This window comes from Patiria miniata, unplaced genomic scaffold (assembly GCF_015706575.1).
Source record: "Patiria miniata isolate m_02_andy unplaced genomic scaffold, ASM1570657v1 HiC_scaffold_13, whole genome shotgun sequence".
NCBI lineage: Eukaryota > Metazoa > Echinodermata > Asteroidea > Valvatida > Asterinidae > Patiria > Patiria miniata.
This window is the reverse complement of record NW_024037051.1, coordinates 9,038,422-9,056,169: the sequence shown is the minus strand read 5'-3', so window position 1 is coordinate 9,056,169 and position 17,748 is coordinate 9,038,422. Positions and strand designations below refer to the sequence as shown.

Below are 17,748 nucleotides of genomic sequence, written 5' to 3'. Positions count from 1 at the left end.
ACTGCCCTCAAAGGGCCAATTATTTCTCTCCTTGTTTTAGAAGGGGTCAGGTTTTTTTAATTTAATTGCTAGTCAAAACAGCTAGTCAAAACAGCGGCGGGCTAGCCAAACTACCGTATTCCAAGTCAAATTATTGGGCTACGGCAAAGATGAAAGGACAGGAAAAAATAAATCATTAAATTCAGAAAGCAAACCTGTATCAAATTGTGATTAATGTTATTAACTGTTTAAGGTTAAATTAATTAGATCTCTTTTTAAAAAATATTGACAAGTTTGCCCCACTCTATAAGAGTACATGTACATGAGACACTCTATAAAAGAAAAAAACATGCAGGCTAGTGAAAATGCCTTCGGGCTAGTTAAGAGCCCGGCTCGCTAGTGAAAAAAAGGCTCGCAAGTGAAAAAAAAGTTAAGGTTGAACCACGCTGAAGTGTTCAAATTATTTTGGCAGCTTATTTTTCAGAACCCAATTTTAACAAAAAATTCAACCTGAGTCAGGCTTTTGTATAAGAATATTAACAACGTTACATGTAAATATGAAAAGGTGTTATTTAAAGTTTTTAAAAAGTGGAAATACAATATAGTTTTTGTGATCAATAACCTACAGCCATGCACTTGAATGAATAGCAAGAAATTTTCAGTGGTGATTGGGAAGTTGGCTACCATAATAATTGGGTACTGGAAAATAAATCTGTATAAAAACGCTAAACTTTGCAAGCATTGCTTTTTTTTCAGTACTTTTCCTGGAAGAGACCATAATTACATGCATGCACAAATTTCGACCAATAGTGATTTTTCCATTCCAAGTTTGTCAAACATCCTGTCGGCATTTGAGATTAAAATTTGCAGACAATCCCTGGCAAGCAAGTAACTGGAGATGACATCAGAATTAATTACTTATCAACAAGTGCAATGGCACTGCCTGCGCCAGGCGTCCTTTATGCCGCATAAGGAAGTGACCTTGCGGGGTCCTTGCGTGCAGTACACGGTTGGTGACTTAGCCATGTATGCAGAATGCGAAAGGAACATTAATTGAGGATTAATTTGACACGCCAGCATTTCATGCTGGAATGTTTTGGATGTGATTCAGATGATTATCGGGAATACCAAGTACCAAGGGGAAATTAAAGTCCTTCAAAAAGTGATGTGTCTTCTTTCTAGTAACGAAAGGCTGAAATAGAAATATCACTCATTTGCAAAAGTTGAAATGTAAAATAATTAAGATAATGCAGTTCAGCAAGATAACTACCCAACATCATACTAAAAAATAAACATGAGTTGGGAAAATAAGCAATTTTTTTCATAAATTATCTGTCTGAAGTCTATTTGTTACTTGTTCAGCAAAACATGTACATACATACACATGTATGTATAACGGTCTCTATGAGCAAATGGAAACATTATCACTGGAAGGTACAATAAATCCACTGTCTCCTCAGTAGGACAGTACAGCATCTGTCAAAAGATTTAGCAACAATTTGCCTCTATGGCAGCAGATGACACCAAGATCCTGTTTAATTCAGATATCTGCCACAATTGTGGTCTTCCCATGCTTGGGATCCACAAAGGCCCTGACAGTGACACGTTATAAAAACACCCATTTCAGCTGATACTGCGCCCAGGATGATGTTCAACAGGGAATACAAGTCTCGCTTGACATTTGGGTATACATGTATAAACTCATAAACTGAACATGGTCAAGCATGGAGCAATGATCCTTTTTAATAGCTCCATTGGGTTGAGAGTGTAACCAGATATACCCAGAAGGGTGTGAAAAGTGATTGGGTTATGGGCTTAGGGGTATCACATGATTGATTGGGTAAATCAGATTAGCTTTGATGGGTGTGAAGAGGGCTGGTTCTTGGGCCTTTGGGGCGTCAATGAAGTGGGTGAAGTGACATGACTGACTGGGTAATCAGATTAGCTTTGATGGGTACTGGGTGTAAAAGGGGCCAGGTGTGTGGGCTTTTGGGGGTTATGAAGTGGGAAAAGTGATTATTGTTAACTGGGTAATCAGATTAGCTGTGATGGGCGTGAAAAGGGCTGGGTTGTGGGCTCTTGGGGTATCAATGAATTGGGTAAAGCGACATGATACCTGGGTAATAGCTTTGATGGTTGTGAAGAGGACTGGGTTCTTGGGCTCTTGGGTAATCAGATTAAAGGGGAGATACAACATTTGCAAGCATCAAAAAATAAAGTGATCGAATTATCACAAAACTCTTTACTGAACTGTGAGGGAATGACAGTCTAAAGCATCCCGTACAATCACGGCTCCTGGTGTGCTGACATTTTTAGGTAAAGTGGTATTTTTGTATCAATCTCCAGTGCTGGTCGGCCGACTAGCTTTTTTTTCAAAAACTGCTCCTAATTTTTCATATTTACATGTAGTTATTCCGCATTTTCTTTGCAATTGATTACACACCTGTGAAGGGGGACAAGCCAGCTAGACTGATTCTCTGACCTTATAATTCCCCAACATCTATAAATTGCTCCGTTTCATCTTAAGTGGGGTCAGGGAACATGACTACAAGAACATGATTGGTTTTCTTAGTTTTTCCAGCATCTACAAACCCAAAACGTGAAACAAGTCAGTGTAACAATATTTGCTATAACATACAATTCCTCCAAATCCATTTATTTCCAAAAATTACAGCAAAAGCAAATGTTGTACATTCCCTTTAAGCTTTGATGGGAGTAAAAGGGTTTTCAAGTTTGTGTTTTTAGGTATTCGGAAGTTTCACCCACATGTATGCAAGACTACACCTGTCACCAAAGCAGGCAGAGATCCACAGTTGACAAATTTGGATTCCGCCATTCAAAAAAAACCCACAGTTTCCTCTATCATATCAGTCATGAATTCCTTTCTCAGAAGATAAACAAACACTCCAAAGTTATGGTACTATTACTGCAGGGTAAGCATCAATTGAAGACCATAAGTATATATAGTCCAGTACCGGTACTCTGTCCAGAGTTGACGAGACGTTCGTTCACTTATTGCGGCCCCATTATAAGGGGAATGTCAAGACTGACCCTTTGACCATTCATCAGCTGGTGACTTGGAAGAGAGTTTTCACAAGTGATAAATTTTTACAGAGGTCAAGTGGATACAAATTTGCTGAGGTATCAGGAAGAGTGATTGGCAATTTCTATTTGTAAAATTCTCACTGACCTGGGTGTGTGTACACAAAATTGTTGCTGAGTGGTAATTTCAACTCATTATTGATGTCACTTTGGGAAGAAAAACCTTAACTAATATATATTTACCATTTTGTTAAAAAAAATAATTTCTTTTTTCTTCAAATAATGTCCTCCAAGATATTTTTTGAAGTCTTTTGAAGTTAAGATTTCACGTGTACGTTTCTATGTAAGGAATGTCATTTGCTCATTTAAATTTTTCTCTCTTTTTATCCAAATTAAAACAAATCAAAAAATAAAGCACAAAGTGAAACTGACTAGGTGCATATACAGGGTGGATAAAAAAAAACGAAACCGAGATATTATTGCTAATTGGAACAGAAGTAGGGCACATGTGAATCAAAGGGAGATATCCTCTGTTAGGATTGAATCTCCTCTTTAAAATGACACCCTGGTCATGTCATTACATTCACGGTTGACTGAGCAGTGGCAAATTTTATGAAAGGGTTTATTTAGAGAATTGGGCCACTTTTCATGGTGAAGTTTCTTTTTTTACCCACCTGCCTTGATTGGCAACCATAGCCTTTCACTCTGTGACAAATGACACCACAAAAACCACAATTGAAAAGTGGCGCAATTCTCTAAATAGACCCTTTCATAAAATTGGTCACTGCTCAGTTAACCGTGAATGTAATGACATGACCAGGGTGTCATTTTAAAGAGGAGATTCAACCCTAACAGAGGATATCTCCCTTTGATTCACATGTGTCCTACTTCTGTTCCAATTAGCAATAATATCTCGGTTTCTTGTTTTTTGATCCACCCTGTATATAGGCCTATATCATGCTTAAAAGATTGAATAAAGAAATTGTTCCAAGTGGGATTTGAACCTGCGAACCTCCGGAAAATTAAAGTATTTCTGATTTCAACTCAAGTCCTTCAAAATCTCCAGACGCAGACTCCCATCGACTGTAAGGTGAATGAAAGCTTGAGACAGGATGAATCACTCCATGCAGTTACAGTTGGTCAAGTTGACATCTGCAACATGTCCACCAGCACTAATTGCATGTGTTGGCCATCACATGGTTGGCCATCACGAACCTACGTTATTACCTCAAGAGTTACATTGGAATGCGGACTTGATCCCCTGCTGCAGTGGAAGCCAACATGTTTTAATTAACCCATAACTTGTATTACATTGTACTACATAGTATTTTTTTTTACCCCTTGATGAATTCATACAGCCATAGAGTATGGGTGGATTGGGACAGTTAAGAGGTAGAGAAGTTCATTTGTCATTTGTGCATTTGTTTCGTTTGAAACAACAAAAGTGCTCAAAATCTACAGACGGACGGGTGCTTTTAAACAACTAGGCCTATAGCCTAATGAAGTTTTAGCTCTGAGAATGCTGTATATTCTGAGAAAACAATATTCTAGGATCTCGATTTCAATTCAAAAGTTGCCGAGTCATATTTGAGCTGCGCCAGAAATCAGAAACACGTTCTCGTTCAGCCGATTGCACTACGTGTACGCGATGTCACGCACTGAACCGACGAATACTAGCAACCGCACGTGCATGTGTATCGTGTCAATGCTTGCATGCACCCATTCACAGATTTGCCCAATTACAAACCAACCACTAACGCATATTTCCAAAAATGCGTTGCTTGACTCATCTTTAGAAATGGTCTTCTTTTATTGTTTTCTTCAATGACAGCATGCCAGAAAGAACAATTTCACAGGGAGTTTAGTGCAATTGCTATATGTATCTTTATAACAAAGTAAGCTTTTTAACAATAATTTGGTCAGTTACTTTTTGGATAGCTGCATATGATGTTCTGTACCTTTAAGGAGTAGCAGGCTGGGGGCTTTGTGGCAGCTCAGGAACTAATGAGTTAAAAAGGTTTCTCGAGTAATCTAAAGACCACAATAGAATTGATCATAAGTGTTTTGTTGAGTTATTTACATGTATAAAAATCATGGTTCACGACCACAAAATGCAACATGATCCCTCCAAACATTATGAATATAATGTGAAAGCGCAAGGACGCTTGAGGACACTCTCTGAAAGATGATCAGGAAGAATTTTCCAGACAAGATGACCCGGACAGGAATTTTAATATTAAAAAAAAAATTCAATAACATGAACATGTATGCACCTATTGCAGGGTACAATTTAAGACGGTGCTGAAATATTAAATTGAACTTTTAAATGAAGGCCCTGTCAATGTGAATTTTCCTTTGCAATTACATGCACATGTACAGTGTAGATATTGACAAAATTTAAATTAAAATAACTGAAAATTAAAAGTGCATATTTAGCAATATACATTCACTTCTGCAACAAAAACTAAAAGAGACGCGATCGGAACAGATGGAAAATCTCAAGGCTTTACAGATTTCGAGGAATGGAATGGGAATTTTGAAGAGGAGATTTAGATAGCATAAGTGTCTGGAAAGGATGCAGTGACTACACGAGTGTGAAGTTTGACAACTTCTAATCTCATAAATTAAATTGATGTCAATCAATCACTTGCAGAAAAGAATACGGGCTAACAAAAAAACCTGAAATGCTCAACTTTGTTGCTTTAATCTTTTATTCATAAATACCTAAGACAGTTTACCCATTCCTATTGGTCAAGAGCCTGTCATGTGAGTGGTTTTAAATGGTTGATAAAACCCCAACTGGTTTCAAACACTTTATTCCTGCACCGCTGCGTTCTGCGCCACATCGCGCAGTACGCCCCATCGCGCAGTACGCCCCGGGCGCGCCAATGTCCATAAAAGGAGATTCAAGTTTAACACTATACGAGTGCGAGGCACATACATGTACCATAGACATGGCAAAAGGGGTGTTTCACAAAAATATGATGTAAATCGATGAAAAAAATCCTTGGAAACTTGTGAATGTTTAACTTGTTTTGACTTTTTGACCGAAAGGTATTTATGAATGGGAATTGTGCTTGGCCTGTCTCAAACAAGTATGTTTAAAAATGGCTAGGGGTCTGGACAGGGATAATGATCCGAGCCAAATATCAGCGTCCAGTCTCCTAGCCGGTTTTAAACGTACTTGTTTAAAACCGGCCAAGCACATATTTATTCCCTTAATGCAAATGGCAATAAAATTGGTTTGAATATGAAATCTATTTTAGCATGATGTTAACAGCCAGGGTTATGAGTGCACACAAATAAAAGGATGTACCAACTAATGGATGTAAACATTTTAACGTATAACCAGGCTTAGTACGTTAAAAAAAAATTGTTTCTTTCATATAAAAAGCATTGTTGATCACGTTGAGAAACTAAGAATTATTCAAGAGCATGGTTCATCTTTTCACTAAAATCTTGTTTTTAACGAACACATTTTTGTTTTCTGAGAATTTCTCAATATTTTCTGAAACTTTCTTGTAATTTCCCAATATTTCCAAACCAGATTGACAGCTGGGAAAAAAAATTAGTGACACAGAAATCAAAAATAGTTCTTCAAACCATGCACGTACTCCAAAAAAATTAGAAAAATGGTACTTATGAAAGGCACCACACCTCATGTGACAAAAATACCATCAACATTGCTTTCCCAGCAGGTAGCAACCTCCAAGATGTGCACAGCGAGATAAAATAAGTAACCACTTAATTAACTGGGGATACAGTAACAGTTCCACGAACCATTGACGCAATGTCTACTCATACTGACCAATACCAATTCCACGTGGGCATTCCTGTTTGGGTCAGCAACTGAATCCCGCAACAACTACGTCAAAGTTAGCCTCACCGATTCTCAGAAACCCACCTAAGAATTATGAAGTTGTTTACCGTGATATTTGACAGAAATAATGCAAACAAGAACATTTATCTTCAATTATAAAATTTAGTACCTCGACCTCGCAGGAACCTGCTTGTATGTTATACAAAGATGTAGGGCAGTTCCATAAATAACACACGGAAGAATTTGAACACTACAAAAAAAGTTAATTGACATACCTGTAAATTAAAGTTTAGGGTCACGAGGTTGTAATTTTATGGCATGTTGCTTGTAATATCGTGGATTTTTCTGCATTTGTTTGATTAGCCTGACATTTAATTTGAAGATAAAATATGTCACTTCTCAGAATACAATATTTATTCTCTTCAAACAAAATCGTATTTCATCCAGATAGAAATCCTGAGCCATTGTGTAGACTTCCATTTCCATAGACAATGTGGTGTTAGGATTTTTACGATTCCTCCTTGCCCTAAAACTGTGGGCTGATGTTACTAATAAGTACTTACCCATAGACTCTTTTCTCTTAGCAAATAACTAGTGCCTACTAAGGTATTATTGCACTATGGGTAAGATGAACGCAGTGGAGTTTAGTTAAAGAGGTTGTGGAATGCTTGATGACATTTCCGTCATTTTTGGGGTATATGTAGCCTAAGGTGTGATGAAATAAAAACGACTATTGTGTCTTTCATGAAATGAGTACAAAAGGTACTTTTGAGAGCTGTTTTTCAGGTCCAGTTTCGACCCGAAATGCAATTTGTGTAAAAGTCGTCGTTGGGGGCAGCAAACAAAACATAGTAAATCGTGACGTAATAAACAGGACTCGTTTATACTACGCTGCATCGGGAGTCCTGTTTATTACGTCACGATTTACTACGATTTGTTTGCTGCCCCCAACGACGACTTTTGCACAAATTGCACATTCGGGTCGAAACAGGACCTGAAAAACAGCTCTCAAAAGTACCTTTTGTAGGCCTACTCATTTCATGACAGATACAATAGTCGTTTTTATTTCATCACACCTTAGACTACATGTACCCGAAAAATGACGGAAATGTCTTCGTTTTATAGTGGACCTTTCGGACAGATCCTATGGAGACCAGACCAGGTCGCTAGCCACGCCATGCATCGCTACAACTACAGCACAGACCAGAATAATGATACTGCGACGTGCAATGTGACAACTAATACATAGGCTATAAGTAGCGCATGATGGAGCTTCTGCTAAAAATATCCTGTTGAAAAACCATCTATAGAATTCTTTTGTCCAAAGATAACATGCAGCATATTTTGAGTAAAACTAAAATATCAATTGCAAGGGAAATGTGGACGGCCCTACGGCTAATTGGGGGGGGGGGGGAGGGGGGTTTGTTCAATGACACCCCCCTCCCCCAACCCAGCTACAGGCCTGGTGAAAATTACATTTATTAGGTACCGGTGTTGCCCACTGCAGAAAAGCAAGAAAGAATTGCGGATTTTTACCTACAGTGTACCGGTATGTACATGTACGTCTCTGACGACTTTCTTCAATATGTACACTTACAAATATCACGCACCCTTGCTGCGGAGATTCCAAGCCCCATATTATTTACAGCTTCTTATGACCTATTCACTGACACAGACTCTTCCTCTAGTACTCTCTGACCCAGTTTCCTACTCTAATTGGCAACTCTAGAGGTCCTAAATAGCCGCCCAGGCCCAGGGGCAATTTTCTTTTTGCATCTCAGTGAAGTAATTGATCTAATACGCATGCTCGAATCACATCACGTGAACGAATAAATATGTCACCTGATTCGGATTAAGTTCTTATACTTTATATTCCACGGCGCTCAGCGTGGTTTCGCTATAGCCTGCTGCATTACTTTTTTCTTCTTCTTTTTTTTTTTTTTAAATCGGTAGTCTGAAAGCTGCAGGTTCCGGGTTTCGAATCTTAGAGGAATTTTACTTTTTCATTTGTTTTTCCCAAATGTGAATTTTCTTCCCTAAATTGTGTTTCATCAAGTCTTGATGATCGATAAAATAAATTGCACCCTTTTCTTCTCATTCGTAGCTCTGGGGGATTTTTAAAAGGGAAGTTCTTGCTTGACATGTGATCTGACTGCTGGTGACTAGCCTTTGTTAAAAGTATAGCACTTGCGGGAAGTGGAAGTGAATTTTGACTGTCTGTGACTGCTTAAATAGTGGAAGTTTTAAGGACTGCATCCGAATTATAAAATCAGAGATGTCAGATCAGATGTAACATGCACAGGACAAAATGTGAACCTCATAATGCCTAGTTTGCTCCTTGGCCATATTCATGTATGCCGTTATCATTTCCTTCCTGCCACCAATATAATTAATCCTTATCTCATCATAAACAACATTCTAACTTAAGGATTTCAGATCCTTCTTGAGTGAAGGACATCGAACATAGATAAATTCTCTCAAAGAAGATGTTTTTTTATTGGCTGTATATCTGGCTGACAAGCACATGATAAGAGGATACATAAATAGCTTTGGGGTGTAGAGGAAGTTGATTGTATGGAAAAGTAATTGAAACTCAAAATGAAAACAAACATCAAGTCGCAAGGATAGAAAGTGACGCTCTTAGATATGAGATGCTCTAAGATATATGAGATGTGGTTTCATTATTAAAACAGGAAAGTAAGTGTCGATTACATTGAAAAGTTATAAGCATTCCAATTGGAAAAGTGGGTTATATAGTTGAATGTTGGTATTCAATGTATTTTGATGGCTCATCCATCGCACTACTAATAAAAAGAAAGTAATTTTCTTCAAGGCTGCTTCCGGTTTCGAGGAAAACCACAACTATTCAATCTCAAACATATGTTGAAAAAGACTTCCGGTGATATTTCGGAAGGAATGTTGCATCCTGAAACCACTTTTTGTTATCATATATTATCTCAATCAAGGTCAGTCAATGCAAAAATGTTGAAAATACATGAATCTTGGACTGAGAAACATTTCCAATTTTGTTAGAAAATACTTTGAAAATGCACTCGACTCTACATAGACTTTGTACTCAACCAAAGAAGTGGCGTCTGGAAACTACATTCTCTCCTATATTTCATTGCATTAACAGATGGCAAAATTTCTACAACACGGTAACACAAATGCTTAAGCTACAAGTACAGCAAATGTTTATCACTTCATATGTATACAGGTAAAAGTCTTCCTGATCATACTGTACATTTCACAAATACAAACTTTGTTACAAAAGAAATGTGCATTAGTTTTAATTGGTTTTGTGTTGCGGTTTATACTTCATAAATATAAGCTTAGTTTTATAAATGTTATTAAATAATGGAGCCCGTACATTCAGACTACGACATTCTAATTTGAACTATCAAGTTTTGACTCTGCTTTTTTTGTTTGAAAAAGCACATTGTATGAAAGGAAAACAGTTTCTGTAATTGGTTCATATAACCAAATATGGGAATATTTCCTTACCTGTCTCCCTCCAAAGTGATGGTGAAATCTGGATGCGTTCCAATAGCCGACCCGTTACAGAACCAGTTCACGTCCGGTCTGGGATGACCGCTGGTTACACAGACAAACTTGACCGGTGCCCCTTCCCTGGTGCTCACATCCACCAATCCCTGCATGAACTCTGGCACCTCCTCACCTTCAGACGCTGTGTCAAAGCCATCGCTGTCAATATCGCTATCGCTAGACTCTGCGGGGAGTGATTAGATAGAAAGAGGAAAGAGGAGTGGAAAGATTCCAACAAAAGAGGGCAGCATTCCAACAAGCAATGGTCTAAGTTGATGAATAGATCAAAATACTTTAGATTCTTGGTTCACCAATGAGACCACAAGAGGGCAGTCTTTTCTCACAGCATGTGGATGGTGGATGAACACCAAAGTTGGAAAAAATCCATGGAATAAAGTCTGTTACTTTCCAAGGCTAGGTCACATGGGTATAGGAAGAACCATTTCCACATTACCTAGATTTCACATTATAAATACAATGAACAATCATCACTTACCGGAATATAAAACATTTAAAGCTATAGTCCATCATTCGCAGCCATCCGAAAAGTAACTAAGTAATTATTGTTGAAAAACAAACTTGGTTGAAAGATAGTAAGGGAACTAAACTCCTTGTCAAATTATTCTTTCTGGGAAGCTATCATTTTGAAGTAATCAACGAAAGAAGGCCTTTCCAATGTTGCGTCTTAAGATGCACCGTAGGAAAATTTAAATTAGTAGTTCGTTTTGTTATTCGACGCACGACGCACACGCTATTCGTCGGATCAGTGCGCGACGTCGCGTATAGCTGCAATTCAAAACATATCAAAACATGATTCAGTAACTTTTGATTTGAAATTGAGATCCTAGAATGCTGTTTTTCTCGAAATATACAGCTGAAGCTTAGCTGAAACTTCATCAGGTTAGTTGTTCAGTATCCTTCATTAGATTTTGAACACTATTGTTGCTTCAAACGAACAAAATGCACAAATTACAAATGATGGACTATATCTTTAATAGACTAAAACTAAGTAACCTTTGACACTATAGGGTAAAAAAAGTTTATGGTATTCTTAAAACAAGTGGAGAAAAACGGGGCTTGGATGTAATTGATGGAATGACCCATTCGGTACAACATTTTCCCAGTGAATTACCTTCTATTGTCTCCAAAAGTCGACCAGCTGCAAAGTAAGACATCTTGGTAGATCAAGTATCGCTGCAGTTACTGTGGAAACCAGTCATCAGGTTGATCATCATCATTTAGTATTTTCTGATAAAAAAAAACAACAAAATTCACATGGATAATTTTTCTTACACTAGGAAACAACTTGTGACACAACTTAAAATGCTAAATCAGTTTAGTTTCTACATACATTCTTATCTGCATGATCTGCCAACTTTTTGTAAAAATGTTATAATTAAATGTAAGGACAATGGGAATTTTTAGCAAGTACTTTTTTGTCATTTTAATTTACTTTTAAATGACATGTCCAATCTATGGAATGGAAACCTTTCAATCTAAATGAAAATGTAAATGGCAGTGTCCAATCCATTTAGACTCCAAGCCAAAAATCCATTCCTTTCCAACCAGTCTAGATCGAGTACTTGCACAGCAAGGGACAATAAATGCACGAGGGCTGAGTGTGAGATGTGCGATGTGAAAAAGCAACTGCTTAAAGGGAATATACAACATTTGCAAACATCGAAAAACAAAACTACCAAATATTTACGAAATACCTTACTAGGCTGTTGGTAAATGACAGTCTAAAGCATCCTGTAAAATTATGGCACCTGGTGTGAAGTCATTTTATAGAGAGGTGCTATTTTGTGTAAATTTCCAACGGTGGGTCGGCCAACCACCGTTGGAAAAACCTAACTATTTTTTAACTATACTGCTCAAAATGTACCATTTTTTTCAGTGCAATTTTTCTTTGCTATTGGTTGCATGTTCATGAACAGGTGCAGGCCATCTAGAGTGTTACACTTACTTTACAATTTTCCGGCATCTATAAATTGATCAGTTTCATCTTTAGTGGAGTCAGGGAACCAGACTATTTGAACATATTTGTTTTTCTTGGTTTTTCCAGCATTTTCAAACACAAAACTTCAAACTTGTCAGTATAACAACATTTGATCTATTATACTAAACCCTCAAATAGTCCATTTCTGAAAATTACAGCAAAAACCAATGATGTACATTCCCTTTAAAGGATGATTCCCTGTCTTTTTTTCATTCAGAGGCAAATCCGGGCGTGCACGTGATCACTGCACACTCCTGAGGCCCCCTTCAATGGGGAAACCATTTATGCACGCTGCTGTACAAAGCAACAGCCCCATGACGGAAGTTGAACAACAGCTAACACGCTGCTTTCGCCATTGAAGGGGGCCTTCGTGATAGAATTGATGTCAGTGCCCAGATTGGTCTACTGCATGTATCTATAGACCGAACCACAAGATGTGACACATTTAATTCAAACTGATCTCCTGTGATTACCAATGGGTGTAAATACTGTCAGACAGCGAAACTGCATGACTTTTCACAATAATTGCTTTTCAAGAGATGGAATCAAAAGCTGTAACAATTACTGCACAAATTGCAATGCAACAATGTTGTTAGTTTGTCTGAGTGACTTCTTATTCTTGAAACGACTAAGGAGACTTCAAATGGGTACATGTACAATATATTTTTTTTTGGGTAGGCGGGGACTTAAAATGTGCCTTCGCCTCAGTTTTGTCACCTTTCATTGGATGCATTGGACCATCACTTAATCTTATCTTCTCCATTTCTTAGGATTGCAAGGATGGAGAGAAGTAAATTTTGGTACAAATTCGATGTAAACCTGTTAATTCAATGATGACAGAGAATCTTTTATAAAGAGATGTAGAAAGGTATCTGGAAATCTGGCAAATCCTTGAAAGTGTCAATAGGGTGTCAACGGGTTGATTCAATGAAAGGAAGTCATGTGTTCTGATGTTGCGATGGCTGAGAGTACTTAAGAATGAATTAGACACTTAGGATATATGTACATGAACCAGTACATATAGAAGAGTAAAGGGGTGGGGTATGAAGAAATGCATGGGAGGGGTTCAATAACGAAAATGTGGCAAAATTCATAATTATTAGTAATTTTTGATGAAATAAAAGACAATGATTAGGCCAAAAAAAAAAAATACTCGGTCTCTGGTCAGCGCGCGCGTCAATTTTAATCATGCGCGTCAACCGTTTTTTTCTTCAAATTAACACGGAAGCTACAACAGCGCCCTCTATTGCCGCACCTCCTCAAATGTTTGTACCAAGGAGCACCAAGGAATGGAGAAATTGCACCAAGGCAAATGATAAAGGGCACCAAGGCAAATGATGGAGGACACCAATGTATAATGAGGACACAAAAAAGCAAAATAGTACACACCTTGTCTGTACAATTGAAGCTTTAAAAAAAAATGCGCGTCGACGCATCAATTCCGAAACTTCGGTCTGACCAGAGACCGATTTTTTTTTTTTTTTTTGGCCTTACACTCTGTCATTTTAAAGGAAAAGAAAGTTTCGTAGTCTGGTAGGATTTAATACCCTCCCTCATTTAGTTTCCACTTAGGCCAAACAAAAAAATAGTTCTGCTTCCGATTACATGCCTTTCAAAAATAGGGTCGGTCGGTCTGAAATTTTTTTTTTTTGCCAATTTTTTTTATGCAGATTGAATGGGGTATATAATTATATGCGAAGTTTTAGCCTGAACTATTTCTATTGCACTACGAAAGCTATACACGAAATGGCAACAAAAAGTGAGTAAAACCTACCTTTAATTATTGTCAATATATTTACGTTCGATAATTTCAAAAAATAATGGAAAATTCAGGCCGTTCGCACCATATGTACAACGCTAGTCAAGACGCGGGGAGCTGGCCAAAACTCCGAGGTGTGTAATGCGTGCGTGTGTGGCGAGCGGCCCACCATGGGCCGTCAGAGCTGTTTTTACCGTCAACAATTTCGGGAAAAACGCGGCATGTATCACTCCAAATACGAGTAGTGCGATCTCAAAATGAACTCCTGAACACAGAAAATACATATTCAATACAATCAATTCTGTAAATTAACTTGCAAAAATGTTCTTTCTCAATCGGTGTTTTCTTGGCATTTTAACGATGTCGAATCCGACCAGTTGACAGTGGCCTGCACTGTACTAATAGCGCGCTATCGGTCACATAGCTAGCTATGGACTGGTTACCGCATTTTCATTATGTCTTCTAAATTGGCCCCTGCATGGCGCGGCGGGAACCAGTCGTCGCCACGTGATTATAGTCACCGTGCGTGACATCGAATTGCGAAGTAGTTATATCGCGAAGCGAATTTGTAATAACGGAGGTTTCTTTGAGAAAAAAAGCGAATGTAAGTAAGAAAACAAATAAATACAAGCATTTTTGGATGCAAAAGGGTTGTTGAGAGGTATTTTGTGAAGACAGAAAAGACAGATTTTATTTGTATTTATTCAATTTTTTTTTTTTTTTTTTTTTTTTTTTGAATTGCCAATAAAATTTTTAGGGTCGCAGCCTAAAAATAGGGTCGGTCGGGTAACCGGAAGCAGAACTATTCTTTTTTTTGGCCTTATCATTCAATAAATACGTTGACAGCTCATAATTATCGTGAAAAGTGAATGTGAAAAAGTGAATCATTTTTTAAATAGCATTCCCCCCCCCCCCCCCGAAGCAATTAACATAGTGTTCATTGAGTTAAAAAAAAAACAGAAGAAAGAAAGAAGAATTTTGAAGAGAAAAACTTTTAAGATAGTTTAGTTTTACTCAAGACCCTTCAAAAATGACTGCAAATTTACAGTGCTATGTGAGATTGTTGCCTCAGAATGTGTTGCTATGGATTGCGACAGGAACAAATGTGTGAGTGCACCTTTAAGGTACTTGTCACCAGCAGTTTCCAGGCCATTGCATTAGCGTCACACTCAACTTGACACTGTGACCAGTACGGGCAACACTTGATACTTAAAGTAAATAGCTGGGCATCATTCATCTTACTAAACAATTCGAACTATTTACATGGTCCATTAAAAAAATGATGGAATGCAATGCATTCTGGACTTCCTGTTTCAAACCTCAAGAATCAATATCCACTGCACTTGGTTATAGTGGGATTTATCTTATCCAAAAAAAAATATGCGGTCCGGGCTAGGGTGGAAAAATGACTTCACAATTTTCAAATTCTCAAATCTGAAATATACAACAAAAAAATAATAATATTTTTTGTAAACTGCTTACATAGATTGACTGGACTGATCTAAAGTATAAATCATAAAATATTTAGCCCTGATATTTTAATCCATGCAAGATATTTTAGAAAGGCATTTAAAAAAAATGTTTCATGTTCAACCTTAACTTTATGTTGTATTTCTAAATACTCAAATATTTAAAACCATTTTGGATGCCTGTAGGACTGTACACCCAAGAAAAGATTTGGAGGATTTGGGATTCTTCCTTGCATAATGCCTGAAAACAATGTTGTCACTTTCTTTGAATACAGGGTGAGTAAAAAAAAAACTGAACCCAAATGTCAGAACCACTGTTTTAGTGAAGTTTTGCATGTAGCACTTTCAAAATCTAGGATATGAAAGCCCAATTCATATAAGCTTTCTTTCAGCACAAGAATCATTCAAATCACTCATGTATTTTCCAAGTAACGGAATTTTAAACACAACCACCGTTTTAAAGTTCTGTCCACGGATCACAAAACAGTGTGCATTCTTTCAGCACAACTCAAACCATTCACACACATCCCTATGCGATTTGTTTTCGTTTTGCTGAAAGAACACTTACAATGGTCCCGACATTTGGGTCTTGTGTTTTGTTTACTCACCCTGTATAGACCTAAATGAAAAAAATCAGAAAGCCTAAATGCTCAATTAAAAAAAGTTGTTAGTTTTGAAACATCCATCCAATAATTTGTACATAGTGCAGTCAATGACTGGTGTGACAAAGTATTTCATTTTATGTTCACTGAAAGTTTGCGTGCAACAATTCCGGGCTGCATTGACAGCATGCATTCCTAGTTATTAAAAGTTAAGCTTGGTTGATTTACATGTATTCCACTGGACTCTAAATGCATTGCTCGCTGTTACTATATAATTTCTTGTTACAATTCATCGGCAAAAGTTTAGTCTCTGAAAGTCCTTTCTCAAATTCTGAGAAACTTAAGATAATTTTTTAAAGGACCTGATTCCACAAATGTACCCTTCAATTTTCAATCCAGCCAACAGAACCACAGTAAATCTACTGTGCTGTCAACTTTTTTGTTGAGTTTTTAAGAAGAAAAAGTAGCCATGAAATGACAGCTCCAACACATGGAAAGTGACCAGCAACCCTGACACAGGATATCAAGAGATCTGGAAAATATGCAGGGTTATCACAACAATTTGGATGTTTCTTTTAATGGTGCAACACTTGAGGATAATCTTGTCTGGTATTTGATTGATGACATCTCAATTGAGATTCACTTTTCCGGCAGACAATTTTATTTCTTACAGACTACCGGTATATATGTAGAGAGTTTAGGCCAATTAAACAAAATAAACCAGTTTCTCGTTCCTGCCCGCTTCCTTTTTCCCCCCCGCCGCCTCCTTTTTATTTATTATTTTGTTTATATTCATACATTTGCAATATATTTTGCACATATATTGTAAATAATATTGTCTTTTTATTTGTTCCAACAAAATTGTAGCTAGAGGTAGAGAGGGTTATGGCTCCTTTGGAGGCCATTTAGTATCAGCAAAATAGTTGAGAAAAATGAAGAATCCATCCGCCATCTTGGAAAATCTGCCATCTTAGGGGAAAAAAAAGAAAAAAAACCACCCACCTCCTTTCTTAAAAAAAAAAGGCTGGATGAGAATGAGAAACTACTTAAACTTTTCCTACTCGGACTTATAAAATAATATCTCTTTACAAATTGGATTATTTAAAGGGAAGATACAACATTTGCAAACATCAACAAACAAAATGATCAAATTATCACAAAAATGCCTTACAGTTACACTGGATTGTTAGGAATGACAGTCTAAAGCATCCTGTAAAATCGTGGCTCCTGGTGTGCTGACATTTTCAAGAAAAATTGTATTTTCCAACGCTGGTCAGACGACCAGCGCTGGACAAAACTGGCTTCTTCTTTTTTTAAGGATTTCCTAACAAATTTGGAAATATTTCTCAGTCCCAGATTCATGTCTTATCATTTTTGCAATGAATTTCCTTCATTGAGATGATATATGAAGAAAAAAGTGGCGTCAGGTTGCAACATTTTTTCCAAGAACAGTAGTATCCAGATGCCGTTACAGTGGTTGTGCACAAAGACTATGGAGGTTACGGGGCACGTCCAGAATATTTTCTAAGTAT

At 37.4% G+C, this 17,748-nt stretch overlaps 1 protein-coding gene across 1 annotated transcript in view; it reads right to left on the bottom strand.

The window, feature by feature from the left end:
- The window catches only part of LOC119721204 (myosin light chain kinase, smooth muscle-like), an 86,661-nt gene that overhangs the window by 68,390 nt on the left and 523 nt on the right, over window positions 1-17,748 (bottom strand). Inside the window, exons 2-3 of the mRNA XM_038191139.1 lie at window positions 11,520-11,635; window positions 10,346-10,571 (exon numbers count right to left, since the gene is read on the bottom strand). Coding sequence (XP_038047067.1) covers window positions 10,346-10,571; window positions 11,520-11,562 — 269 coding nt within the window. The 5' untranslated portion in view covers window positions 11,563-11,635. The remainder of the gene's footprint in view (window positions 1-10,345; window positions 10,572-11,519; window positions 11,636-17,748) is intronic.